General features: G+C 37.1%; 1 protein-coding gene across 3 annotated transcripts in view; it reads right to left on the bottom strand.

The window, feature by feature from the left end:
- Nucleotides 1–571: 571 nt before the first annotated feature.
- Nucleotides 572–23,089, bottom strand: part of LOC133558341 (breast cancer type 1 susceptibility protein homolog) — a 47,478-nt gene continuing 24,960 nt past the window's right edge. For all 3 annotated transcript variants that reach the window (XM_061909641.1, XM_061909643.1, XM_061909642.1), the window contains 10 exons: nucleotides 22,744–22,826; nucleotides 22,572–22,666; nucleotides 22,404–22,491; nucleotides 20,212–20,289; nucleotides 20,036–20,076; nucleotides 19,637–19,720; nucleotides 11,804–11,861; nucleotides 6,641–6,714; nucleotides 3,438–3,498; nucleotides 572–883 (listed from right to left, as the gene is read on the bottom strand). In XM_061909641.1, coding sequence (XP_061765625.1) covers nucleotides 789–883; nucleotides 3,438–3,498; nucleotides 6,641–6,714; nucleotides 11,804–11,861; nucleotides 19,637–19,720; nucleotides 20,036–20,076; nucleotides 20,212–20,289; nucleotides 22,404–22,491; nucleotides 22,572–22,666; nucleotides 22,744–22,826 — 757 coding nt within the window. In that variant the 3' untranslated portion in view covers nucleotides 572–788. The remainder of the gene's footprint in view (nucleotides 884–3,437; nucleotides 3,499–6,640; nucleotides 6,715–11,803; nucleotides 11,862–19,636; nucleotides 19,721–20,035; nucleotides 20,077–20,211; nucleotides 20,290–22,403; nucleotides 22,492–22,571; nucleotides 22,667–22,743; nucleotides 22,827–23,089) is intronic.

The following is a 23,089-nucleotide window of genomic DNA, read 5'->3' as shown; positions in this document are numbered from 1 at the left end:
CAGGGGACCGAAAGCAATGGATGTCGAGCGGTTCTAACATGATATTGTGAAAGTCCAATCCATAGTGGATCTAACATAACGGTGAGAGTCCAGTCCAAAGTGGATCCAATATAGAAGCGAGCGTCCTGTCAATAGTGGAGCCAACAGGAAACCATCCCAAGCAGAGGCGGATCAGCAGCGCAGATATGTGCCCAACCGATACACAGGCGGGCGGTCCATCCTGGGTCCCGACTCTGGACGAGCTGTCCATTCTGGGTTCCGACTCTGGAAAGCCAGTAGTTCATCCATGGCCATCGGACCTGTTTCTCAGTTCGAACATTAAATATCTTGTCTTTGCAGTCTATTCACTTGAACATAAGTTGAAAAGGATTTGCAAATCATTGTATTCTGTTTTTCTTTACGAAGTACACAACGTGCCTTCACTGGTTTTGGGTTTTGTAGTTTCACACCATATTCAAATTGACTTGAAATTTCTTTGGTAAACATGGTCGCTTAACCCGTTTTTTCCACTTGACTGTGCTTTAGTAGTATTCATTTCTTGACACAGAGAGAAAGTCAGAGTACGGGGAGCAACATTGTAAGGACAACAGGTTTATTTACTAAAAAACATTTGAGTTGACAGAAGACAGATAACTGTCTATTTGCGGCGATTAGTTATAAGACTTTAAGCTCCAAACAAAGACAAAAAATATCATTTTGTTTAATTATATGTACATTGTGTTTTGGTTTATCCACATTTGTACAGATCAAAGATTTAGGGAAAGAAAGAGAGGGAAAGAGTCCATGGCTCACGTTTGGTAGTTTGCGTAAGTCTGCAGTGTGTAGGTGGCCACCGTGTCCAACAACCAACCGCGAGTCACAACTGTGGCTTGTTTAGAAAGACCTGTGCAGTGGAGAACAAGGCTGTGTCATTAGATCGCACCATGACGTATTCACTTATTCATCTGGTCTTACTCGCTAGTATTAACTTATAGCTAGAGGTCAGCATAACTTGGAAAGGAAGGAAGTGAGTGTGAGGGGTAGTGATGAGAAGTGGAAAATAGTTTAAATTGAAGAAAGAAATCATAAAAAACATGACCAAGCGTGTTTCCAACTTGGCAAAGCAATTTGAGCATATCACTGTAAGTCTAATAAATGCTGAAGCAGGAGGAACTTAAAATATCTAAATGGCAAACAATTATCCATACAAATATGGAAAAGCTGCTGATGGATTGTTTGAAGGAGAAGCAGCAGAAAGGAGATACAGTAAAAGTCCACTCTCCAAGGTAAATGCTATACATTATTATTACATTAAACTACTGTAGTTGTTAGTACCACAGTATATGCTACCATATATTTTTTTTATACAGTAGTTTTGTTTCAAATCAAATATTTTTTATTTTCTTTTTGAAAGGGATGTTAAATGTTAACATTGTGCTATTTTGAGTGGGGGCCAAGCACCATTTAAATTGATTTAATTTCATGTCCATAGTAGATGTTGATTTGCGACACAAGTGTTTTGAGTTAAGTGTTGTCACAGAAACAATTAAGTTCGTAAGTTTAAGCACCATATTTTTCGGACTATAAGTCGCAGTTTTTTTCATAGTTTGGACGGGGGTGCGACTTATACTCAGGAGCGACTTATGTGTGAAATTATTAACACATTATCGTAAAATATCAAATAATATTATTTAGCTCATTCATGTAAGGGACTAGACGTATAAGATTTCATCGGATTTAGCAATTAGGAGTGACAGTTTGTTTGGTAAACGTATAGTATGCTCTATATGTTATAGTTATTTGAATTACTCTTACCATAATGTTACGTTAACATACTAGGCACCTTCTCAGTTAGTTATTTATGCGTCATATAACGTACACTTATTCAGCCTGTTGTTCACTATTCTTTATTTATTTTAAATTGCCTTTCAAATGTCTATTCTTGGTGCTGGGTTTTATCAAATAAATTTCCCCCAAAAATGCTATTTATACTCCAGTGCGACTTATATATGTTTTTTTCCTTCTTTATTACGCATTTTCTGCACTTATACTCTGAAAAATACGGTAATTCTGTATATTTAAGATTTTAATCGATAAATAAACCTTACTGGTATTGTTTGCTTGAATTGAAATATTTTTTTAGTATTTGTATGAAATTATTTGCTATATTTGCACAAATTGTATGGCCTTCTGCATTCAAATAAATATTGCACTGTATCCTGTTATCTTGGCGTCTTGAAATGATAAAGGATGATTTCCTGATGTTTTATTTCACTGTAGTAGTTTAATGGGGTAATAAATTGGGACAAGTTGAAAAGCTTTAAAAATAATAGTAAAAACAAAAAAAAAAGTGTAAATTGCGAGCTTATAGAGCTGAAGATGCTCGTATCATAACATCACATCACAAAGAGGTGGAGAGGAACGTCGAATGAGAGGCAGGGGGGATGATGGAAAGTAATGAAGGGGTTTATGGACAACTGATTACCTGGACCTTGACTGAGTGCTTAGGGATGCGGAAAAGAGAAAAGTAGGATCATTAAAGATGCAGGAGTGCAAATTAACCTCACTCTCGGCCCTCACAGAATTATTGCAGCACTGTCTATTTACACTACTTGGAACATTAGGCAGCGCCGCGCAATACTATTGTACTCAGGTTTGCCTAAAACTCTTATTGCAGACTACAAGCACGATAATACACATATTCTCAAATGAATACATCTTTGAGTTATTTCAATTAACTGGCATACTCAAACAGGGGGCAACAGTGACCTTTGACCATTCCACTTTCAAATGCATGTTATTGTGTATACAAGCAAGCTCTTCTCATTTCTGGCAGACTTTCACGACTTTTGTCTGCTGGTTTTGACAACCCCGCACACCCCCCAACTCAACCCCACCTCCATCTGTCTGACATTCCCTCTCGGCCATTTCTCTGCAGCCCAAATTCTTTCACACTTGCTCTCATCGGTAACAGCAGTCTCTTTTAAGGGTGGACTGCGGCTACCACCTCACCCTTCTGTCACAATCAGTGAGAGCTTCACACCTGCAGGAACACTGATTGATTGTGACGTGCCTTTGTCTCCTTGTAAACAAATATGGCAACTTTAAAACTTTACATGTGCGATTGCGCAAAAACAACAAAAACATACTTTATTGCGTACTGTTAAATTACGTCTCTAGGATTTAGATGCAACGTGACGCTAACGACGACGACACACTAGGTTGGGATAGGTTGCTGAGTTTTATAGCCTCTAATAACACCCTCATCAACTAATCTGATGCGTTTGCCGTTATTTGATGCCTGTGTGGAGCACAATGTGAACACAATTACAAAAGCAACTCCCCTAGTGCAAATGTGCATTAATTATGTAACGGGCTCATGCTGCTCTTGTTGCTGTCAGTATGAAGATGTTCCTTATGAAATTTGCATGGAAAAGTGTGTGTGAGATGAAACTTACTGCTGTATGTGGTCGAGCATGGCGCTGATCCAGGCTGAACAATGACCAGCTGATTAGTCTTCTGTGTGACCAAACGAAAAGGTAACTCACATTAATGGATGAGGGAGAACACTCAACACATCTTAACAGTCCCTCAAGGGATTTTGTGGGATTTTTTTTGTAAAAGCTGCTGCCTAAAATTCCTTATCTTGTGGCAGCATTAGCAAAAAGTTGTGGCAAAAGTTGTAATGTTTTAATTCAATAACATTGCATTCCCCTTGTAATTTTATGAATGTGTAATCAGTGTTTAAGTGTTTTTGTAACCCCAACCTCCAAAAGCAATATGCTTTATTAGCAAAGTACATGCCTATTAGTGCAAGGAAAAATTTGAAATCATATCAGTTTTCACATGAGAAACATTTTCAACTTTCAGTGAAAGATAATTTACATTGAAAATTACTAAACCATACAAATAATCTTAAAGGGCATTATTATATAAATGACACCTTTTATACCAGTTATACATAGAATATTCTAAAGGTAAGTATGAGTGCATAGTTTGTAAAAAAAAAAATATATATATATTTAAAAAACACCAAGGGATGCCTCATTTTCTGATGTCTGCTCTGTCGTTCACAAGTTAGACATTCTCATGTACAATCGTGCAGTTTAAGTCCATATTAACTTTTGTTTATATTCCAAAACATTGCAAGAAGTTACCCGCACTTTCGGTGCAAACATTGGCTATTTTTTGAGGGTGAACTCAAATGAGTGGATGAATGAATCTCTGGGAATATAAACAAGTAAAGACGCGGGAGATGCAAGGAGACAATTGATTGGTTAGACAGTTGCGTTGTGTTTGAGTGCTGCTGGGACAGATCAGATTGTCGAGTATGTCAATGATTGGCCAAAATGCGGGGGGTAATACTTACGATAAGGGCAGCATGATTTTGAGGAAAAAAGTATGCGATTTTTTTCTGTAAAATTGCAATTTCAATTTTCATATTGTATACATAAAATTGCAAAGATAACAAGTGAAGGAAGACGTGTTATTTTTAGAATGCCAATCAATGTATTTTTGTCTCAAGGTGCCACACATTATAGTATATGCAATAGTTTACTTTCAAAAATATGTGGCTTTATGCAGAAAGACTGATTTGTTTGTCTCCATTGTGATCTTTAACTGCATAAATATTAGATAACACTACAGTGTTTATAATGTAATGTAATCATAACATTGTTAATGACTAAATAAAGGGTAACTCTGTTCAGGTAATTCAAATGTTAAACACCCTCTGGTGATGAGAGCAATGCACAAAAATGTATATCTTTCTGTTTGAAGCAAGAAACGAACAAACGCAAGGCTCCATTCTGATTGGCGAACATGGCTATCACTCAAAAGCCTGTGACAAAAGAGAAAACCAAAACCTTCAGCTTCTTGCCATTATTTAAAGCAATAATGAAAACCTCAATGTCGATTTGCTTTCGATTAATCGTGCAGCCATAATCACGATGTTGTGCATTGGTTGAATTGGCACGATAGCAACTCTATGGGCTCCATTGATAACCTCACTAACAACTTTAACGACGCCTTGCGCGAAACCATTGATACTATAGCACCACTGAAGTTGAAAAAGGCTCCAAAAAGTAAACTTCCCTTTATTTCGAAAATCCTCGAAAAAATTGTTGCAGAGCAGCTAAATGAACACTTAGCGTCTAACAATCTATGTGAAACGTTTCAATCCGGTTTCAGGGCAAATCACTCGACGGAGATAATCCTCGCAAAAATGACTAATGATGTATTGCTAACGATGGATTCTGATGCATCATCTATATTGCTGCTCCTCGATCTTAGCGCTGCTTTCGATACCGTCGATCATAATATTTTATTAGAGCGTATCAATACACAAATTGGTAAGTCAGACTTAGCCCTGTCTTGGTTTAACTCTTATCTTACTGACAGGGTGCAGTGTGTCTCCCATAACTGTGTGACCTCGGACTATGTTAAGGTAACGTGTGGAGTTCCCCAGGGTTTGGTCCTTGGCCCTGCACTCTTCAGCATCTACATGCTGCCGCTGGGTGACGTCATATGCAAATACGGTGTTAGCTTTCACTGTTATGCTGATGACACCCAACTCTACATGCCCCTAAAGCTGACCAACAGTTGTAGTCAGCTGGAGGCGTGTCTTAATGAAATTAAACAATGGATGTCCGCTAACTTTTTGCAACTCAACGCCAAAAAAATAGAAATGCTGATTATCGGTCCGGCTAGACACCGACCTCTATTTAATAATACAACTTTAACATTTGACAACCAAATAATAAAACAAGGTGACTTGGTAAAAAATCTGGGTATTATCTTCGACCCAACTCTCTCCTTTGAGTCACACATTAAAAGCGTTACTAAAACGGCCTTCTTTCATCTCCGTAATATCGCTAAAATTCGCTCCATTTTGTCCACTTTGTGGTCCCCTCCAAGGTTCTCATAGTCATCATTGTCACCGACGTCCCACTGGGTGAGATTTTCCTTGCCCTTATGTGGGTTCTTCCGAGGATGTCGTAGTTGTAGTGGTTTGTGCAGTCCTTTGAGACATTTGTGATTTAGGGCTATATAAATAAACATTGATTGATTGATGATGATAAACAACACAAATTACTATAGAGTAGTTAGTATACAGCTCGTTAAAAAGTGTTGATTGACTATTCACTGAAAATGAGTACACAGCCGTGATTATCTGGCAACACAAATTTGTGATGGTGGTAGTGCACAAATGCAGTGGGAACTATAGAGCTGCCATTCATTGAGGGTAAACATGAATTCCAACATTAACATTTTAAAGCAGACCACATTTCTCTCCCGACTGTGACTGTAAAAAGGTTAATTGGGAAGGTTTAAACACACTTTATAGCCAGTCCTTTCGCTTCCCTGTTCAGTAAGCATCTGCTACGCTCAACTGCAAACAAAGCAGGTTTCATGAATAATAATCATAATTGTTGTGTTGGAAGGGGGCAAGTGCTTAACACTCTGCAGGGATATATATTTTTTAAATTATATATAGGAATCATAAGACGTGAGATGGAATCATTCGAAGAGGAAGACTACTCACAACAGGATGCAATACAATAAATGTTAATATTGTGGTTGACGTAGAACTGTAACACATACTGACAGCAGTTCCAAATATTTTGAACTAATAGAAATTTTTTTGTAAAGGCAATCTCACCCGCTTATTATCCAGCAAAAGTGGATCTTTGACCACAGCTGCTCCACAAAGCTGCACCATCCACTCCAATTCATCTGAGGAAAACACATTATCCACATAATTATTATTATTATTATCATCATTATTATTAGGACACAGTCAGGTAATGTAAATTACGAGAGTTACGTCAAGACAAAGTTACACCAGTTATTGAAAGTCTATTTGTACTCATAAGTGTAGTGACCGTTCAAATTAGGTAAACTCATCTTGTATAGAGCAACTTGATAGATATTGCAGCTAGTTGAAGATTCCACAGCCAATTTAGTAACCATTTTTCTAGCCCTTTTCCCCAATTTCAACCACAACTTGTTGAAACAGAAATTAAGTATTTTTGTTTTATTAAATTTCCACCGCAGCCCATTTAGACAGCATTTTTATGTTCCCTTTGTCATATTTTGTCTGTCACTGTCGGTTGTCTACTTTTAACTTTTGTGTTTGTGGTTTCTCCCTCTTTTCCCCACAGTTCCCAATGCAACCTGTTTGAACAGCAATTACATTTCGAGTCAATATTCTTATACTTTTACCATATTATCACAGCCTTAGGCAGCAGGTTTTACTTTTTTTTACTTTTTTGTGGCTTGTTTCCCCCCAGTTCCTAACACAACCCGTTTAGGCAGCAATTACATTTTCTGTTTCATCTTTTTAATTAGATTACTACTGCACCTTCTTGAGTTAGCATTGGTAATGGTTTATCACTTACATTTTTAACAGTCTATCACAGCCTGTTAAGCAGCGAGTTATGTGTATTTCTTTCCTTTTTGTATTTTGCTGCTGTCCCCCGTCTACCATTTTCTGCTGCAACCCATCAGTGGCATTTCATTTTTCCCCCTATTATTTTAATTATTATGTATATCTACCACCGCCCTTAGGCTCCGTGTAGTGTTAAGTGTTGGCCTTTCCGCAGCCTGTTTAGGCAGCACGTTTATTTTTTTGTACTTTTTTGTCCTTTGTTTTTGCTCCAGCTATTTTTTCCCTAGTTTCTACAGGTTTAAGCAGTAATTTAATAGTTTTTTCTGTTTTATTATATGCATTAGATTTCTACCGCAACCTGTTTAAGCAGCAAGTAGAGTTGATATAAAATTAAATGACCTACTGGATGGCTGTCGCCACATTGTGAAATTCATCCATAATATAAAATTGCACAACGACAAAAGACGGCAAATTGATAGCAGTGATATGTCATCGCCCGAAGATCACAGCACCATTCAGACCTTTTGGATGTTTGCTCTATGCCGTTTACAGCCACTAATGGTCACATTTGCATGGCATTCGGGCATTTCTGAAAGATGCAATGACATGTCTAGACCTCAATTCCTTTCTTTCTTTGGCATTTCTGCATTGTGAGCTACTTCCATGGAAACTATAGTGCAGAAGAGTGACAATGAAAAGTATTTCTATAATATTTAGTCCACCCACACAGTATCCCCTCTTGTTCCTAAATGCCAGGAGTGCTGAAAAGAAATAACATAACAGCTGCAGGTTTCATGCCGTTTGTTGTGTCAGTCAAAAGTCAGTGTGAGCTTCTTTTGACTGCGCTGCGGTTGCATTGCAGGCCTCCACAACGCTGCCATCACAGCGGCTGAGGGTCATTTACGATTTGGAAAACAGCAGTACAAAGCAGCATGAAGCTGGCGGAGAGAGATGACAAATCTGTAAAAATGAATTTTTTGGAACGTTCCAAGCACTTTAGAAATCCATTTCAGAGCTTTATTTACACAGTTGTGGGAACCAATTTTATATTTATACTGTTCACAAGCTTTATTTTATGTCATAAAGATTTAATGGTAATATTGCACACAGGGTTTTCCATCCATCCATTTTCTACCGCTTGTCCCGTTCGGGGTCGTGGGGTACTGGAGCCTATCTCAGCTGCATTCGGGCGGAGGGCGGTGTACACCCTGGACAAGTCGCCCTCATCGCAGACTCAGGGTTCTCCCTACATGTAATAGATCGTGGCGCACCATCACGGCAAGATTAATTCCATCACAACTTCAAAATAAATGATGTTTTTTATTTTTTTTTTTTACATCAAAATACTTTAAAATTTAAGTAATATACTGTATGATTGGATAAAATGTATATAGTCTATTATTTACATATTCTTGGTCATAATAGGGTTAAAAACATCTCAGATATCATAAAAAGTTACTCATTTCTTTAATCTTTAAAAAAAAAAAAAATCATCTAAATTGCCTGTCATTAGCGTGACAGCTTGTCGCGCACATAAACAGAGTTGGCACCCGACAATACTAATAAGGAAAGAAAGTTGAAGAGAAATTGATTTCAAGTTAATTATTGCATATTTTGTTTAAGCCTGTGTACACTACCCTAAATCTTTTCACATTAAGTCTGACAATAACGTTTAACTTTACGCCGTGTGCGTCTTCAAACCTCAGTTTGGACTTCTGCGTGTGTATGCATTTGTGCCTGAGTGTGGGATTTCTCCGGGCACTCCAGTTTTCTGCTACATTCCAAAAATATGCATGTTAGGTTCATTGGAAACAGTAAATTGTCCATAAAGATGAATGTTAGTGGTAATGATTGTCTGTATGTGCCCTGTGATTGGCCATGCTCATTTGAGTTGGCTTGTCTATGAGCAAGCCCATTGTACATGAGCATTCAGCTAGCGGCATTCAAGCTCAACCATTATCCTGCATAACTGTATGACTTTTTCCCAGTTTATTCCAAGCTATATTATTAATTTAACGGGATTTCTATATGTATGTGCACTTCATGTGTATATATAATGTACTTTCGTTATAGTGTGCTTGGTTTTACAGTGACTTCGTTGTGAAGTATATCAACAAAACACCTCAAGTTTTTTTTTTTTCCATATCTAATTCAAAGGGCTGTTCACATATTTGGCAAACTAAATTCCAACATTCAGGGAGGGCAGAATATAGTGTAGCCTGTGTTACCTTTTACAATAAGCAGCAACAATTTAAATAGCATCGAACAAAGAGAGCACTGTCTACCAAGTCAAATTCCTTGTGTGCTAAAAACACTTGGCCAATAAAGCTAATTGTGATTTTGATTCTAATAATAAGAAAAAATATATTATTTTTTGTATTAATGAAATTACTAACAACAATATTTGTTTTAAAATATACATAGAAAATTTGTTTAGCCTTTTTAAAGAAAACAAGACCCAAGGGCGGTAAAAAATGGATGGATGGATGGATATGAATCACTGCAAATCAAAATGTTCACGATGTTATTTTGACCACGCCCCTAGCCAAGCCTCCACGCCACATTTAGTGGCAATATAGGGGGAACCCTGTTGCTCAGTACAGGTTTATCCACACATTTCATGTAATTGATCAATGGATAATCAAAATCAACGAGCAGATTGTGTTTAGTTGTTTGTTGAGGTGACGCATAGTGAAGGCAAAAATACCCCGTAAAATTACCCTATTTTCCGCACTATAAGGCGCACCTAAAAACCTCCAATTTTCTCAAAAGCTGACAGTGCGCCTTATAATCTGGTGCGCCTTATATATGGGCCAATATTGAGCCACACAACAGGTCTCGCAACTACGGTAAGCAGCCACCGACTTCATTTTCTCCCGTAGAAGAAGAAGCGCGCGGTGCATGCTGGGATATGTGACTGCGCGAGGCGTGCAGGTTCATTTCCATTTATGTGTTTATGTAAAAAAAAACAAAATTGCTGGGAGACAGCGCCGGACGACATACGCCACTATCTGCCAGTGGATCGTAAATGCCTGGGCTGATGATATATCAGTCTCAACTGTGGTCCGAGCTTTCAGGAAGGCAGGAATTGTCACTGAACTACTAAACAGCAGCGACACTGACTCGATTAATGACGACTTCAACGAGACGGGAGCCGGGCATGTTGGATGCAGTATTCGCCCAACTGTTTAATTCGGACAAAGAAGAAGAACAACTCGAGCGATTTGTGGATGAGGAATAACTTAAAAAAGGGAACTTTACATGTTTATTTTGTGTGTTGTGTGACATTAACGTTTCAGCAACGTTGAGTTATTGATATATTGTTATTGCTTTGCACTATTTCGAGTGTTACTATATTGTGATTGCACTAACGTTTGATTTACCGTAACAGTATCCGACTGTTTTTTACGTGTTTATTGAATCGAGGAAAAGTTCCCCTCACTGTGTGATATAAATGCTGCACTACATGTTATACGTTGCTGTTGTTAAAAGATAAATGAAATACCACGTTACTGACTTTACCTCGGGGAAAATAACAAAAAAGCTGTTTAATAATTTTGGTAGTGAACAGAGTTGTCAGAATGCTGGTTTGTAATGTATTAATAAAGTTTGACTGACCTGACTGTTTTGTTGACATTTCCTTTAGCGCAGCTGCATCTAAAGGATGCATAACGTAACCCCAGCCTCTAGTGTAGCGTCTATTCTATGAGCCTTATAATGCGGTGCGCCTTATATATGAACAAAGATTTTAAAAAGGCCATTCATTGAAGGTGCGCCTTATAATCCGGTGCGCCTAATAGTGCGGAAAATGCGGTACCAATCAAAGCAAAATGGTCGACTTTCTATTTGTTTGTGGGGATTTTTTCTTATTGTCATGATTAACATGGAGACTGCAATTCAAATTATAATACAAACAATTGGGTGTTGATCATAAAAACTAAATGTAAATTTTGCGCCCCCTCCTCCCAAAAAAAGTGAGCCAGTTGGGTGATGGTGAACCTTTAGCAAGCAACTTTTTCTTTTTTACATTTCAATCAAAATGCAGATTAAAATAAGTGGTGTATGCATGGTCTGATATTAATAAAGTACTTCTGATTTTGATGTTAATGCACTCCAAAGGCAAGAATGTTTCTATATTTCATTACTATTATTCAACACTGTTATAGCATTATATGTAAGATATTTTTAAATTATACAATGCATTACCAAAAGTCCAGAGAATATGCAAAAACACTTAAAACATGCTGCAGCTACCCCAAAAGGCAAATATTTTTTTTTCTATTACTACTGTCATTAATATCACTACAATTATTAAAAAGATTAAGATTGCTTGAGGGACAGGTCTCGGTCTGCCTGCAAGTGAACTCTGGTGCGGTTCGGTGTGTTAAGAGTGCGGACACAAAAAAAATGTGTCCACAGAGTGTGGTACTTCACCTGTGGTCATGTCAGTGAAGGGTCCTTGAAAGCAGATTTCGTAGCCCCTCATGAGTAGCTGAGGAGACAAAAAGGTGTGCAAATGAGCAAGTCATTGAATTCATCAAGTTTTCTTGCTAGGCGGTGGCACAATAGGCGCAAACACGGCCACCTTTGGCGTGCCATTATCGTACAAAATGAAAAACAACCTCTCAAGCAACAAGGGCAAGCACTTTTGTTACGTTCAGGGTCACCCCACACTTTCTGGAAAATAAGAATGGTAAATAGCTTTCCTGAGCTTGCTTGGCCACATAAGTCACGGGCTGAGACAGTTTGAGGCATAAGCGTGGAAGAGAAATGTGTGGCCTATTTGATGGAAAACTAGTTCTCAGCCTGTCCATAATAATCATTAGCCAGAGGTGCTTTTGTGTGATGAAAAAGTGTTTCTTGTGCAGATTTTTAATTTAGACAACACTAATATCCTTCGGGGCGTATTGGAGTGCGACATAAGCGAGCAGTGTTCATTCACACACAAATGACGGATACCCAGAGCTTTAAAATCGGGGCTGCTCATTTGTTTGTCACTGTGGCGTTTGAGCCTGTGCTGAAAAAACACTGAAACACAACCTGAAATGGTTCCCTAATTCAATTATGTGAGCGTCTAATGGAAAACAAGACATTTCTTGTTGTGTTGCGGGCAGGAGGGTAGTGGAGGGCAGCTGCTGTTGGGAAATGATGAATTTATGCAGTCAGGCATTGTGCATTCATGCACAGTATGGATGAAAATCAGCAATACTGGCTGCCACTCCAAAGAAAAATAGCTTATGCTTGTGTTTCGACTGAATGAACTCGTGGTATTTTATTTTGGTTGTCTAGTTTATTAGCTACACGATAGAGAGAAAAACAGATTTGATGTTTAAAAAGACGTGCATTATTGGCTGATGGCACTGTTTGAGTCACGATTGAGTGACCCCTTTTGAGGACAAAGGATAATACTTCAAAATATTAAATATATCGAAGTTAACAACTTTTCCAAAACTGTTAGATAATAATAATATACTGTACATACCATAATATCATTATAATGTACTTTTCATTAAAATATGACTATTATCCATCCATCCATCCATCATCTTCCGCTTATCCGAGGTCGGGTCGCGGGGGCAGCAGCCTAAGCAGGGAAGCCCAGACTTCCCTATCTCCAGCCACTTCGTCTAGCTCTTCCCGGGGGATCCCGAGGCGTTCCCAGGCCAGCCTGGAGACATAGTCTTCCCAACGTGTCCTGGGTCTTCCCCGTGGCCTCCTACCAGCTGGACGTGCCCTAAACACATCCCTAGGGAGGTGTTCGGGTGGCATCCTGACCAGATGCCCGAACCACTTCATCTGGCTCCTCTCGATGTGGAGGAGCAGCGGCTTTACGTTGAGCTCCTCCCGGATGGCAGAGCTTCTCACCCTATCTCTAAGGGAGAGCCCCGCCACCCGGCGGAGGAAACTCATTTCGGCCGCTTGTACCCGTGATCTTATCCTTTCGGTCATGACCCAAAGCTCATGACCATAGGTGAGGATGGGAACGTAGATCGACCGGTAAATTGAGAGCTTTGCCTTCCGGCTCAGCTCCTTCTTCACCACAACGGATCGGTACAACGTCCGCATTACTGAAGACGCCGCACCGATCCGCCTGTCGATCTCACGATCCACTCTTCCCCCACTCGTGAACAAGACTCCTAGGTACTTGAACTCCTCCACTTGGGGCAGGGTCTCCTCCCCAACCCGGAGATGGCACTCCACCCTTTTCTAATGACTATTATCTCCTTTGCTTATTGGTTGGGAGAAATAACATGCTTTTCATGACTTTCATATTATTTGAAATAAAACAAAGATGTATGTTAGAAAAAAGATGATGACAATAAAGTTGTAATATAATGAGGAAAATATATCAGCTTTATGAACATTATTTTATTTTGATCCTTAAATCCTGAGAAAAAGGTTGGAATTTTTTACAATACAAATGTCAAAATATGGCAAATTAAGTTGAACTTACATGAAAAACAAAGTCAGAAGAGGAATACAAACAATATACAAAAGGACTGCACGATTAATAGAAATCGAATAGACATCAAGGTTTTATTTAGTGCAGTAAAACACCGCAAGAGGTTGAGTTTTTTTTTCTTGGCGATTGGACAGCCATGTTTGCCAATCAGAATTGTTGAGCCTCGCATTTGTCTCTCGGTTCAAACAGAAGGAAAGACGTCTTACTTTGTGCATCGTTCTCAGCACCTTAGCGCATTTATTCACTAGTGGAATTTCCTAAACAGAGTGACCCTCTATTCCAGAGGTCCTGAAACTTTTTGATTCGGGGGCCGCATTTTTTTAAAAAGATTAAGCGGGGGCCGGGCTTTGTGTGTATAACACACACACATATATATATATATATATATATATATATATGTATATATATATATATATATACGTATACACATATATATATATACATATATATATATATATATATATATATACATATATATATATACATATATATATATATATATATATATATATATACATATATATATATATATATATATATATATATATATATATATATATATATATATATATATATATATATATATATATATATACTTCGGTATCAGGGAGGTGAAGCGGATTTTATAGACTAGGCTCAGTGCAAGTTGTTTTACTATATATATAGATAGATAGATAGAGATAGATAGATAGATAGATAGATAGATAGATAGATAGATAGATAGATAGATAGATAGATAGATAGATAGATAGATAGATAGATAGATAGATAGATAGATAGATAGATAGATCCCAGTCCTGACGCCCTGGAGTTAAAAGAAAATTGCACAAATTAAAAAGATATGTATTTGGAAAAGGTAAAAATAAAAATTTGACAGAGATTGTATTTAAATATTACATGTTCATGGCCCTAGTGTGTGAATGTGAGTGTGACTATTGTCTGTCTATCTGTGTTGGCCCTGCGATGAGGTGGCGACTTGTCCAGGGTGTACTCCGCCTTCCGCCCGATTGTAGCTGAGATAGGCGCCAGCGCCCCCCGTGACCCCGAAAGGGAATAAGCGGTAGAAAATGGATGGATGGATGGATGGATATATATATATATATACATATACATACATACATACATATAGTAAAACAACTTGCACTGAGCCTAGTCTATAAAATCCGCTTCACCTCCCTGATACCGAAGTACAGATCAAACCACAACACTAGGGGGAGTGCCACAAACCTCGTTAAACCCAGATTCCGATCTAACAAAGGTCTTAACTCATTCTCTTTCTATGCCACATCAATGTGGAATGCACTCCCAACAGGTGTAAAAGTAAGTGCATCTCTATCGTCCTTCAAAACTGCTCTAAAACAACACCTCCAGGGAACGTCAACCCTCTACTAATACCCTCCTCCATTCACATCCCATCTCCCCAGATTGTAAATAACCTAATGTAAATAATCAAATGTTTTTCTAATGTATATATTTGTTCTTCTGCTATCTGAACTGACTATGTTCTCTGCCCGCTGTACATATCCTGCTAAGTAAGACCTACACTGTTTCAATGGCCATTTCTCTGTTGATGCAATTGTTGATGACTGAAGTACTGATATCAACCAAAGCTCCTCATCCCACCAATGATGATTAACTTGTGTGATGACTTTATTATACTGATAGTATATCTTTGTACCATGAATTGATTAACGTGGACCCCGACTTAAATAAGATGAAAATTTTATTCGGTGTTACCATTTAGTGGTCAATTGTACGGAATATGTACTGTACTGTGCAATCTACTAATAAAAGTTTCAATCAATATATATATATATATATATATATATATATATATATATATGTGTGTGTGTGTGTGTGTGTGTGTGTGTATACATACACACACACACACACACACACACACACACACACACACACACACACAAATATATATATATATACATATATATTCATTTAGAGTGTGATGATGTCACTGTAAGGATGGGAAAATGCATTTTAGACATGACTTGCCTGAGCGGCTATGAGACACCGAGCGTAACAAGCGGTAGAAAATGGATTACAAAGGACAGATTTGAAAAAAACTATAAAAAAAACTATATAAAAAAAAATGTTTTTAACTTGGGACTTCCCGCGGGCCAGATTTTGGACGCTGGCGGGCCGGATGCAGCCCGTGGGCCGTAGTTTGGGAACCCCTGCTCTATTCGGTCATTAACAATCTTTGTCCCGGCGGAGACTGGAGCGGGCGCCGCCGCAAACACACACAGTACAGAGAGCCTCACGACTCGCCAGTGAGAAGTGCGGCACATTAACACAAATTTGTAGGGAAAAAAAAAAAGATTACAAAACTAAACGTCCCGTTTTAAGAAAATGTTTAGCTTCAAATCAGATTGGTGATATGAGCTTGTCTCCACGGATGAACAAGCAAAAATGCCGTTGTGATTACATGACAGCAATAAACAAAAAGACAATGTCTGACATTGTTCACATATGCCAGTCAATTATTAGACAACAATAAAAACAACAGAAGAGAAACAGTATCATTAAAAATGGTGCTTGGAAGGATTACCCTCAATACTTTATAGACGGGAACATAAGAAAATCACAATATGAATGAAGTAATTCAACACTTGAATAGTTACCTTGTAAATATTGGTACAAATCTAGAGCAAATAATTAAAAAAACTGGACCAGTTGGGAATTTGAATGACACAATAAATAGAAATCCAAACTCCATGTTGCTCAACAATGTGAAAAAGGAGGAAATAATTAAAATTGTAAAGAAATGCAAATCCAACCCCTCAACTGACTGTCATGGAATTTCTATAAAAGTGATTAAAAAAAAAGTGATTGAAACAATTTCAGAGCCATTAACATATCAGCAATCTATAATTTCAAACTGGCACATTCCCAGAGGAAATGAAAATAGCAAAAGTCGTACCAACTTACAAGACTGGATACAAACACCAATTTACAAATTACAGAACTTGTTCTTTACTACCGCAATTTTCGAAAAAATATTGAAAACTTTTTTAACAACAGATTGGACAAATTCATGAACAAAGTGGAACCAATATGGTTACAGAGCCAACATTTCAACATCAATGGCATTAATCGAAATAACCAACTATAAATTACCAATAGATGGTAAACTGTGCAGCAGCAATAGTTATGGATTTAACAAAGGCATTTGACACAATCAATCATAAGATCTGAAAAAACAAATTAGAACGGTATGACATCAGAAGAGTGGTTTTGAACTGAGTAAGAATCTACTTAACCAACAGAAAGCGATACATAAAGATATACCAACACCCCTAAATATATCATACGGCGTACCCCAGGGATCAATACTGAGACCAAAATTGTTCAATCTTTATATAAACGACATTTGTAAAGTTACAAAGGACTTAAAGTTAATATCATTTGCAGATGACACAACAGCATTTTGTTCAAGAGAGAACACACGGAAGCTACTAAAAACAATAACAAAAGAAATGAACAAATTAAAAAGATGGTTTGACAGAAACCAACTATCTTTGAATCTCAGTAAAAGTACAATAATGATATTCGATAACAGTCAAACAAGTACAAATAGACGGAGTAGGTATTGAAAGGTTAACTTACATTATAAACACTATAATTTTTTATCAATTATTTCTTTAGTATAAGAGCATAATGTAGACAAAAGCTCTGAGTCTTTCTGCATAAAGCCAAATATTTTCAAAAGTAAATTATTGCATATTCTAATGTGTGGCACCTTGAGACAATGTTGATTGACAGTCTAAAAGTAACATGTCTTCCCTCACTCATTATTTTTGCAGTTTATTGTATAAAATATAAAAATCACAAATCGAATAGCAATTTGAGAGAAAAATCGAAATCCCCAAAAAATATTATGAAGATCGTGCAGACCTAACATACAAGGAAAAAAAGACATAACTACCAGATAAAAGTCATCATTTTAATGTGATTAAAAATGATGAATGTCAGAAAATAGTCCACAACATATGAAAACAGATTTTATTTAAAAAACGTTAAAATTGTACAGTACGTGAATAAACGTCTTACTTTTCAGAAAAACAAATTAAATTAAATTTCACTCAAATTAATTTGTAACTTTTTGAGAATAATTTTATTTTATTATAAAAAACAAAGACGTATGCATGGCATTAGATCTAAATTTGTGTTTTTATCAAAAAAATTCAATCTTAATTTTATCAAAACACAGTCACAGTACGGCAAAAAAAACCTACAAAAATAATGTTGGAATTTACTGTAAATTTTCAGGTTTCTGTGGAAATAAAGTTGTAACATTGCGAGAGAAAACAACCGAAAAAATGTATTGTCATAAAAAAAAAAAAAAAAAAAGAGTATTTTACAAAAAGCAGGGATGTGAGCATCCTTTGAGGAAAAAAATAGGAAAATTGAGGAAAAAAAAGAGGAAAATGTATTTCTTTCCTCTTTTAAATGTAGTCTTGTAATCAAAACTACATTTCCTGCAATTGGGTGCATTTCTACACTATGTTTTACCTTTATATCTACTCTTATCTACTAACATATTTTGGCTCTCTTTTTGACATGTCCCATATAATGTATCACAGAAATTTCAGTAGACAATTTACTAACATTATCATCTTTGAAAATGTAATGTAAAGTTCTTTAACATCCATGCAAGTAACTCAGAAAACATTTCCCATTTGGCAACTCTATCCTGTAACCACGCTCTGGTAATATTATTCCGGGGTTGTGACCTCTGTTTACAATCTGTTATATCAAAAAATTTACCTTCTCGCTTGCTACTAATAAATAAATACTATAAAACTACAAATGGTACGGAACTGTGTTCGGTATTTAATCATCCAAATATGATTAGCATCAATGTGAACAGCCGTCAACATTATTGCTCAAAGAACGAATGGAGATGACAGCAAGTAAGCTAGCAACTAACTAGCGAGCTTGTTTTGGTGCACTTGATCGTCTCCCTCATCCTGCAACTCTTTAGTTCAGGCAAGAGGAACAACAGGTCCCCGCAACTGGGGCCAGCGTTCCACAAATGTTTACCTCCTATTTCTATTGAAATTCCATGAAAAAAAACACAGAAATTATATTTTGACGTGAAAATGAAAGTTTAAAAAGGTGGATTTCTGCATTTTCGCAGAAATTTCATATGCCTGGTTAAGACCGTAAAAATTTCACGAGAATGAAGTTCAAGTATGACTAAAGAACGATGAATTGAACAGAAAGTTGTGATTTCAAATAAATACAATTTGAACGGATACAAATAGAATAATCGTTTCTTAAGAATACTTGTTATGAAAAAAGTAATTATTTTATCAGTATAACATGACAATGCCTTTCAAATAGTGGGCCGATCGCTGTGGGCCCATGTGAGGCAGAGGGACTTCTAGTTATAGCATGCTTATTCATACTTGAACGATACACGAGAATTTAGCTGGGTGGCAGCAGTGCGTGAATTAATCAACAGGCTGCCACTGGGTTTACCATAAATACAGTAGGTAATTACCAGGATATAGAATACTTAGAAGTAGAATGGGCTATTTATTCGGAGAAGTGCTCATAAACACCTATCTTGACACGTACAAATAAATGAATGAATAATGAAATATTTAAATTTTCAATAGTATTTCAATCCACGGGGTGAGGCGTGCAAAAATTGTATTCTAATATGAAAGTCAGGACATAATTTGGCACAAATTTATTATGAGATGTATTATCCGAGCTGCTCACTTACTTTCAGTGTGACCTTAATATTAATGAATAATGTGTACAAAAGCATGACTCACATTGTCATCGTCGGTGGTGCGTGCTCTTGTAGGACCCAAGTGGTGCGTCCCGTTTACCACGTCGCCTCTAACTTCGAACTTACTCTGCAGGAAAACGCACCAAGGTTAACGTTAATGCATGATTCTCCCTCCAAATAAAATGTTCTATCTATTATTGACATTAAACAAGACAAACCTTTGGGAAAAATACTTTTTGGTCTTTTCATTGAGCATACTGATGCGCATGATTTATTACAACACCACAAACCAGATGTACAAGCAAATGAGTGTCAAATAATTCATGAGGTGTAGCACAGGAAAATGGCATGGAGAGTTTCGTCAAGCCGCCTTAATTTAACATGGAGACAGCCTGGTTGTAACAAAAAGACGGGGCAGAACTAAAAAACGAAGCAAACGTACCTCGTCCAAGAGTTTCTTTTGCTTGAAGCACTCTGAAATCCCTGCAAAGAAATGACAAAAGTTAGGGCGAGGGGACAATTACTAGGTTATGTGACGTGTCTTGTAACTGTCAGTGCTGTCACATAAATCCTAACAATAATAGAGTAAAGCATTAAAAAAATGTTTTAAATGCTTACAGAGGAAGCTTACAACCCACTTTCTGCTGGCAATTCCAAGGAAGTACTTGAGAGTCCGCTCACACACCAGTTGTTCATCTAGTTGAGAGAAACAAATATATTTATTTATTATTATAACATATAAATTGTATTTCTTAATTTCATAGTTTTTTATAAGCAATTCATTGAACACTTACAGATTACTAGCATCATATAATGTGATTAAATACATGTATTTAGAAAAATATCAATAAAGATGAGTAAACATATACACATTACTTGTTTTATTTGATTACTTTTTATAGTTGTATATAATGTATTTACAATATTTCTAACTTTCATAAATATGAATCATGAGCACTGACTCCAATGATCTATTCTATTACATTAATTCTTAATTTGTATATATTACTTTGGTTTGACGTTTTTTTTTTTTTTTTTTTAATACAATGAAAACCTACTGTATAAAAATGATTATCTTTGGTAAAATGGTTAGTTTGGTGATTTCATTCTTATAATTATAAGTATGCTGCATATATTTTTACTGGGGCTATCAAATTATTATTTTTTTGAATCAGACTAATCATAATTTGGAATTTTTTATGAATCATAATTAATCGCTTGCCTTACTCAAATTAGCTAATAAAAAAGACCCCATTATTTGTACACAAATGTATTTTTATTGACAGAATGTCATCCAAGAACGTTTTTAAACGTTCTACTTGAATGCATGTCATTTATTTGCACAAAACTTGGTAACAGTTTTATCAATTTTGGAGTGAAATTTGCTAGCAATCACACCAGTCGGAGTGTCCTCACTCATTTTTGTACCGTTGGTGGATTGATCTGATTAATAATAATGGATTAGATTTATATCGCGCTTTTCTATTGTTAGGTACTCAAAGCACTCACAGTGAAGTGGGAACCCATCATTCATTCACACCTGGTGGTGGTAAGCTACATCAGTAGCCACAGCTGCCCTGGGGTAGACTGACGGAAGCGTGGCTGCCAGTTTGGGCCTACGGCCCCTCCGACCACCACCAATCATTCATTCATCATTCATTCATTCACCAGTGTGAGCGGCACCGGGGGCAAGGGTGAAGTGTCCTGCCCAAGGACACAACGGCAGCGATTTGGATGTCAATAGGTGGGAAGCGAACCTGCAACCCTCAGTTTTCAGGTAGAGCTGATTACTGACCGTATAGCAGTTACCGTAAAGGAGCTTATACGGGTAAAATAAATTGCACGATTAATCTAAATGTGTACATAATGCAATGTTTTATAATTAATCACAATAGTAACTTGATGACTTTGACAGTCTTAATTTTTATACTTGAATACAGAAAATTAAAATACACATTTTAAAAATCATATTAATTTATTTTAATCACATTTTTAAATACAATGAAAACTGTTTAATTTTATTATATTGTTTAATTACTTTTCATAAAAATGTACATATTCAAATTCATTATTTTGAGAAAATGAGAACCTATATGCACTCGAGTATTTATATTTCTAATAGCATGTTATATTTCACAAATACAATACAATGACAATCTATAACAGATATTTAAACAAAACACTTTAGCTTAATACTTTTCTAGTAATGTGGATAGCTGTCTTGTTTTTGACAAAAGGATGCAAATAGATGCCAGGTGAGATATTACATATTTTTTAATCGCTGCTATCATAGTCTCAATTTTCACTGGTGTAAGTAATTGTTCCAAGATAAACACTGTGTGCAAATGTAGCTCTCTACACTAACAGGCTTAGCATTATGGTTGACAATAGCCAATTATCTGCTGATTTGCATCCAAGTGTTTGATTCTGGTTGTCTTCCGTTCCTTCTTGACCTTAAACCCCACAAAAGAGGTGAGAGGCTCAGCGCTTCCGCTTTTCCGTCGCCGGGGAAACAGCTGCCGTTAATGTGGCGCTTTGGATACGGCAAGCGCTGAAATTAAAAATAATCACTCGGCGCGAGTAATTAGCCACGCGCAAAAACGAACGAGGTCGGAGGCTTATCTCTACAGGTTTGCTTTAGAAGTGGTACCAAACAACGTAACAAAGGAATTTGCACTGTTGCTAGAAAGCTTCAAGTGTAGGAAGTCATTTAAATTGCTATCGTCTAGTCAGACAATTTGTTGTTTTAATTCAAAGTATTTTGGATCAAATGTTTTGGCCAGTGAGGACACACACACACACATACATACCTGTGCACATTACAATATGAGTCACCGCTGCGGTCACCTGGGAGACCACACGAGCGCCAACTCTCTTGGCAAACCTTTTCACAGTCATCTGCAAAACGACAAGATTTGATTGGTGGAACGCCGACTAAAGTGGCGCACTAATTGCTGTCTCATTTAATGAACTGTCACCTGCTCGGCGGGCGCCAATCCAGACGATACTAGCACCATTTTAGCCTTACTGCAGTCTCTCTCGGGTGTTTTGTTCTCTTTGTCTTCGTGCACAACTGAGGGGGGACGACCCAGGATTAAAGTACAGCTTTGAAAAATGTCTCAACTAAGCGAGAGAAAAGTGTGGCCTTACGCATCTCTGCAGGGCCGTCATGCTCGGACACGTTGGGTCGGGTGACACGCTCTCCATCTTGTGCACCTTCTGCAAGAGTTTCCCTGAAAGAAAAAAACTAATACATCTAGATACTTTGAGAACTAAAAGGCAATGATTTGCTTCAATAGTCACATTTACTGAACAATAATAATGTCAAGATAAAGAGTAAAGTTGTATTATGAGCAAAAAATATCCTAGTGTTAGAAGGTGGAGTCATAATTTTATAACAATAATTTATGATTTTTTGAAAATGAAGTCATAACACTGAAATCAATGGAGAAAAAGTTGTTTTACTGTCTCATTAGAACGGTGGTTCTCAACCTTT

Source organism: Nerophis ophidion, linkage group LG08, assembly GCF_033978795.1.
Source record: "Nerophis ophidion isolate RoL-2023_Sa linkage group LG08, RoL_Noph_v1.0, whole genome shotgun sequence".
NCBI lineage: Eukaryota > Metazoa > Chordata > Actinopteri > Syngnathiformes > Syngnathidae > Nerophis > Nerophis ophidion.
Note: the sequence above shows the minus strand (reverse complement) of the source record. Positions and strands in the feature narration are given on the sequence as shown.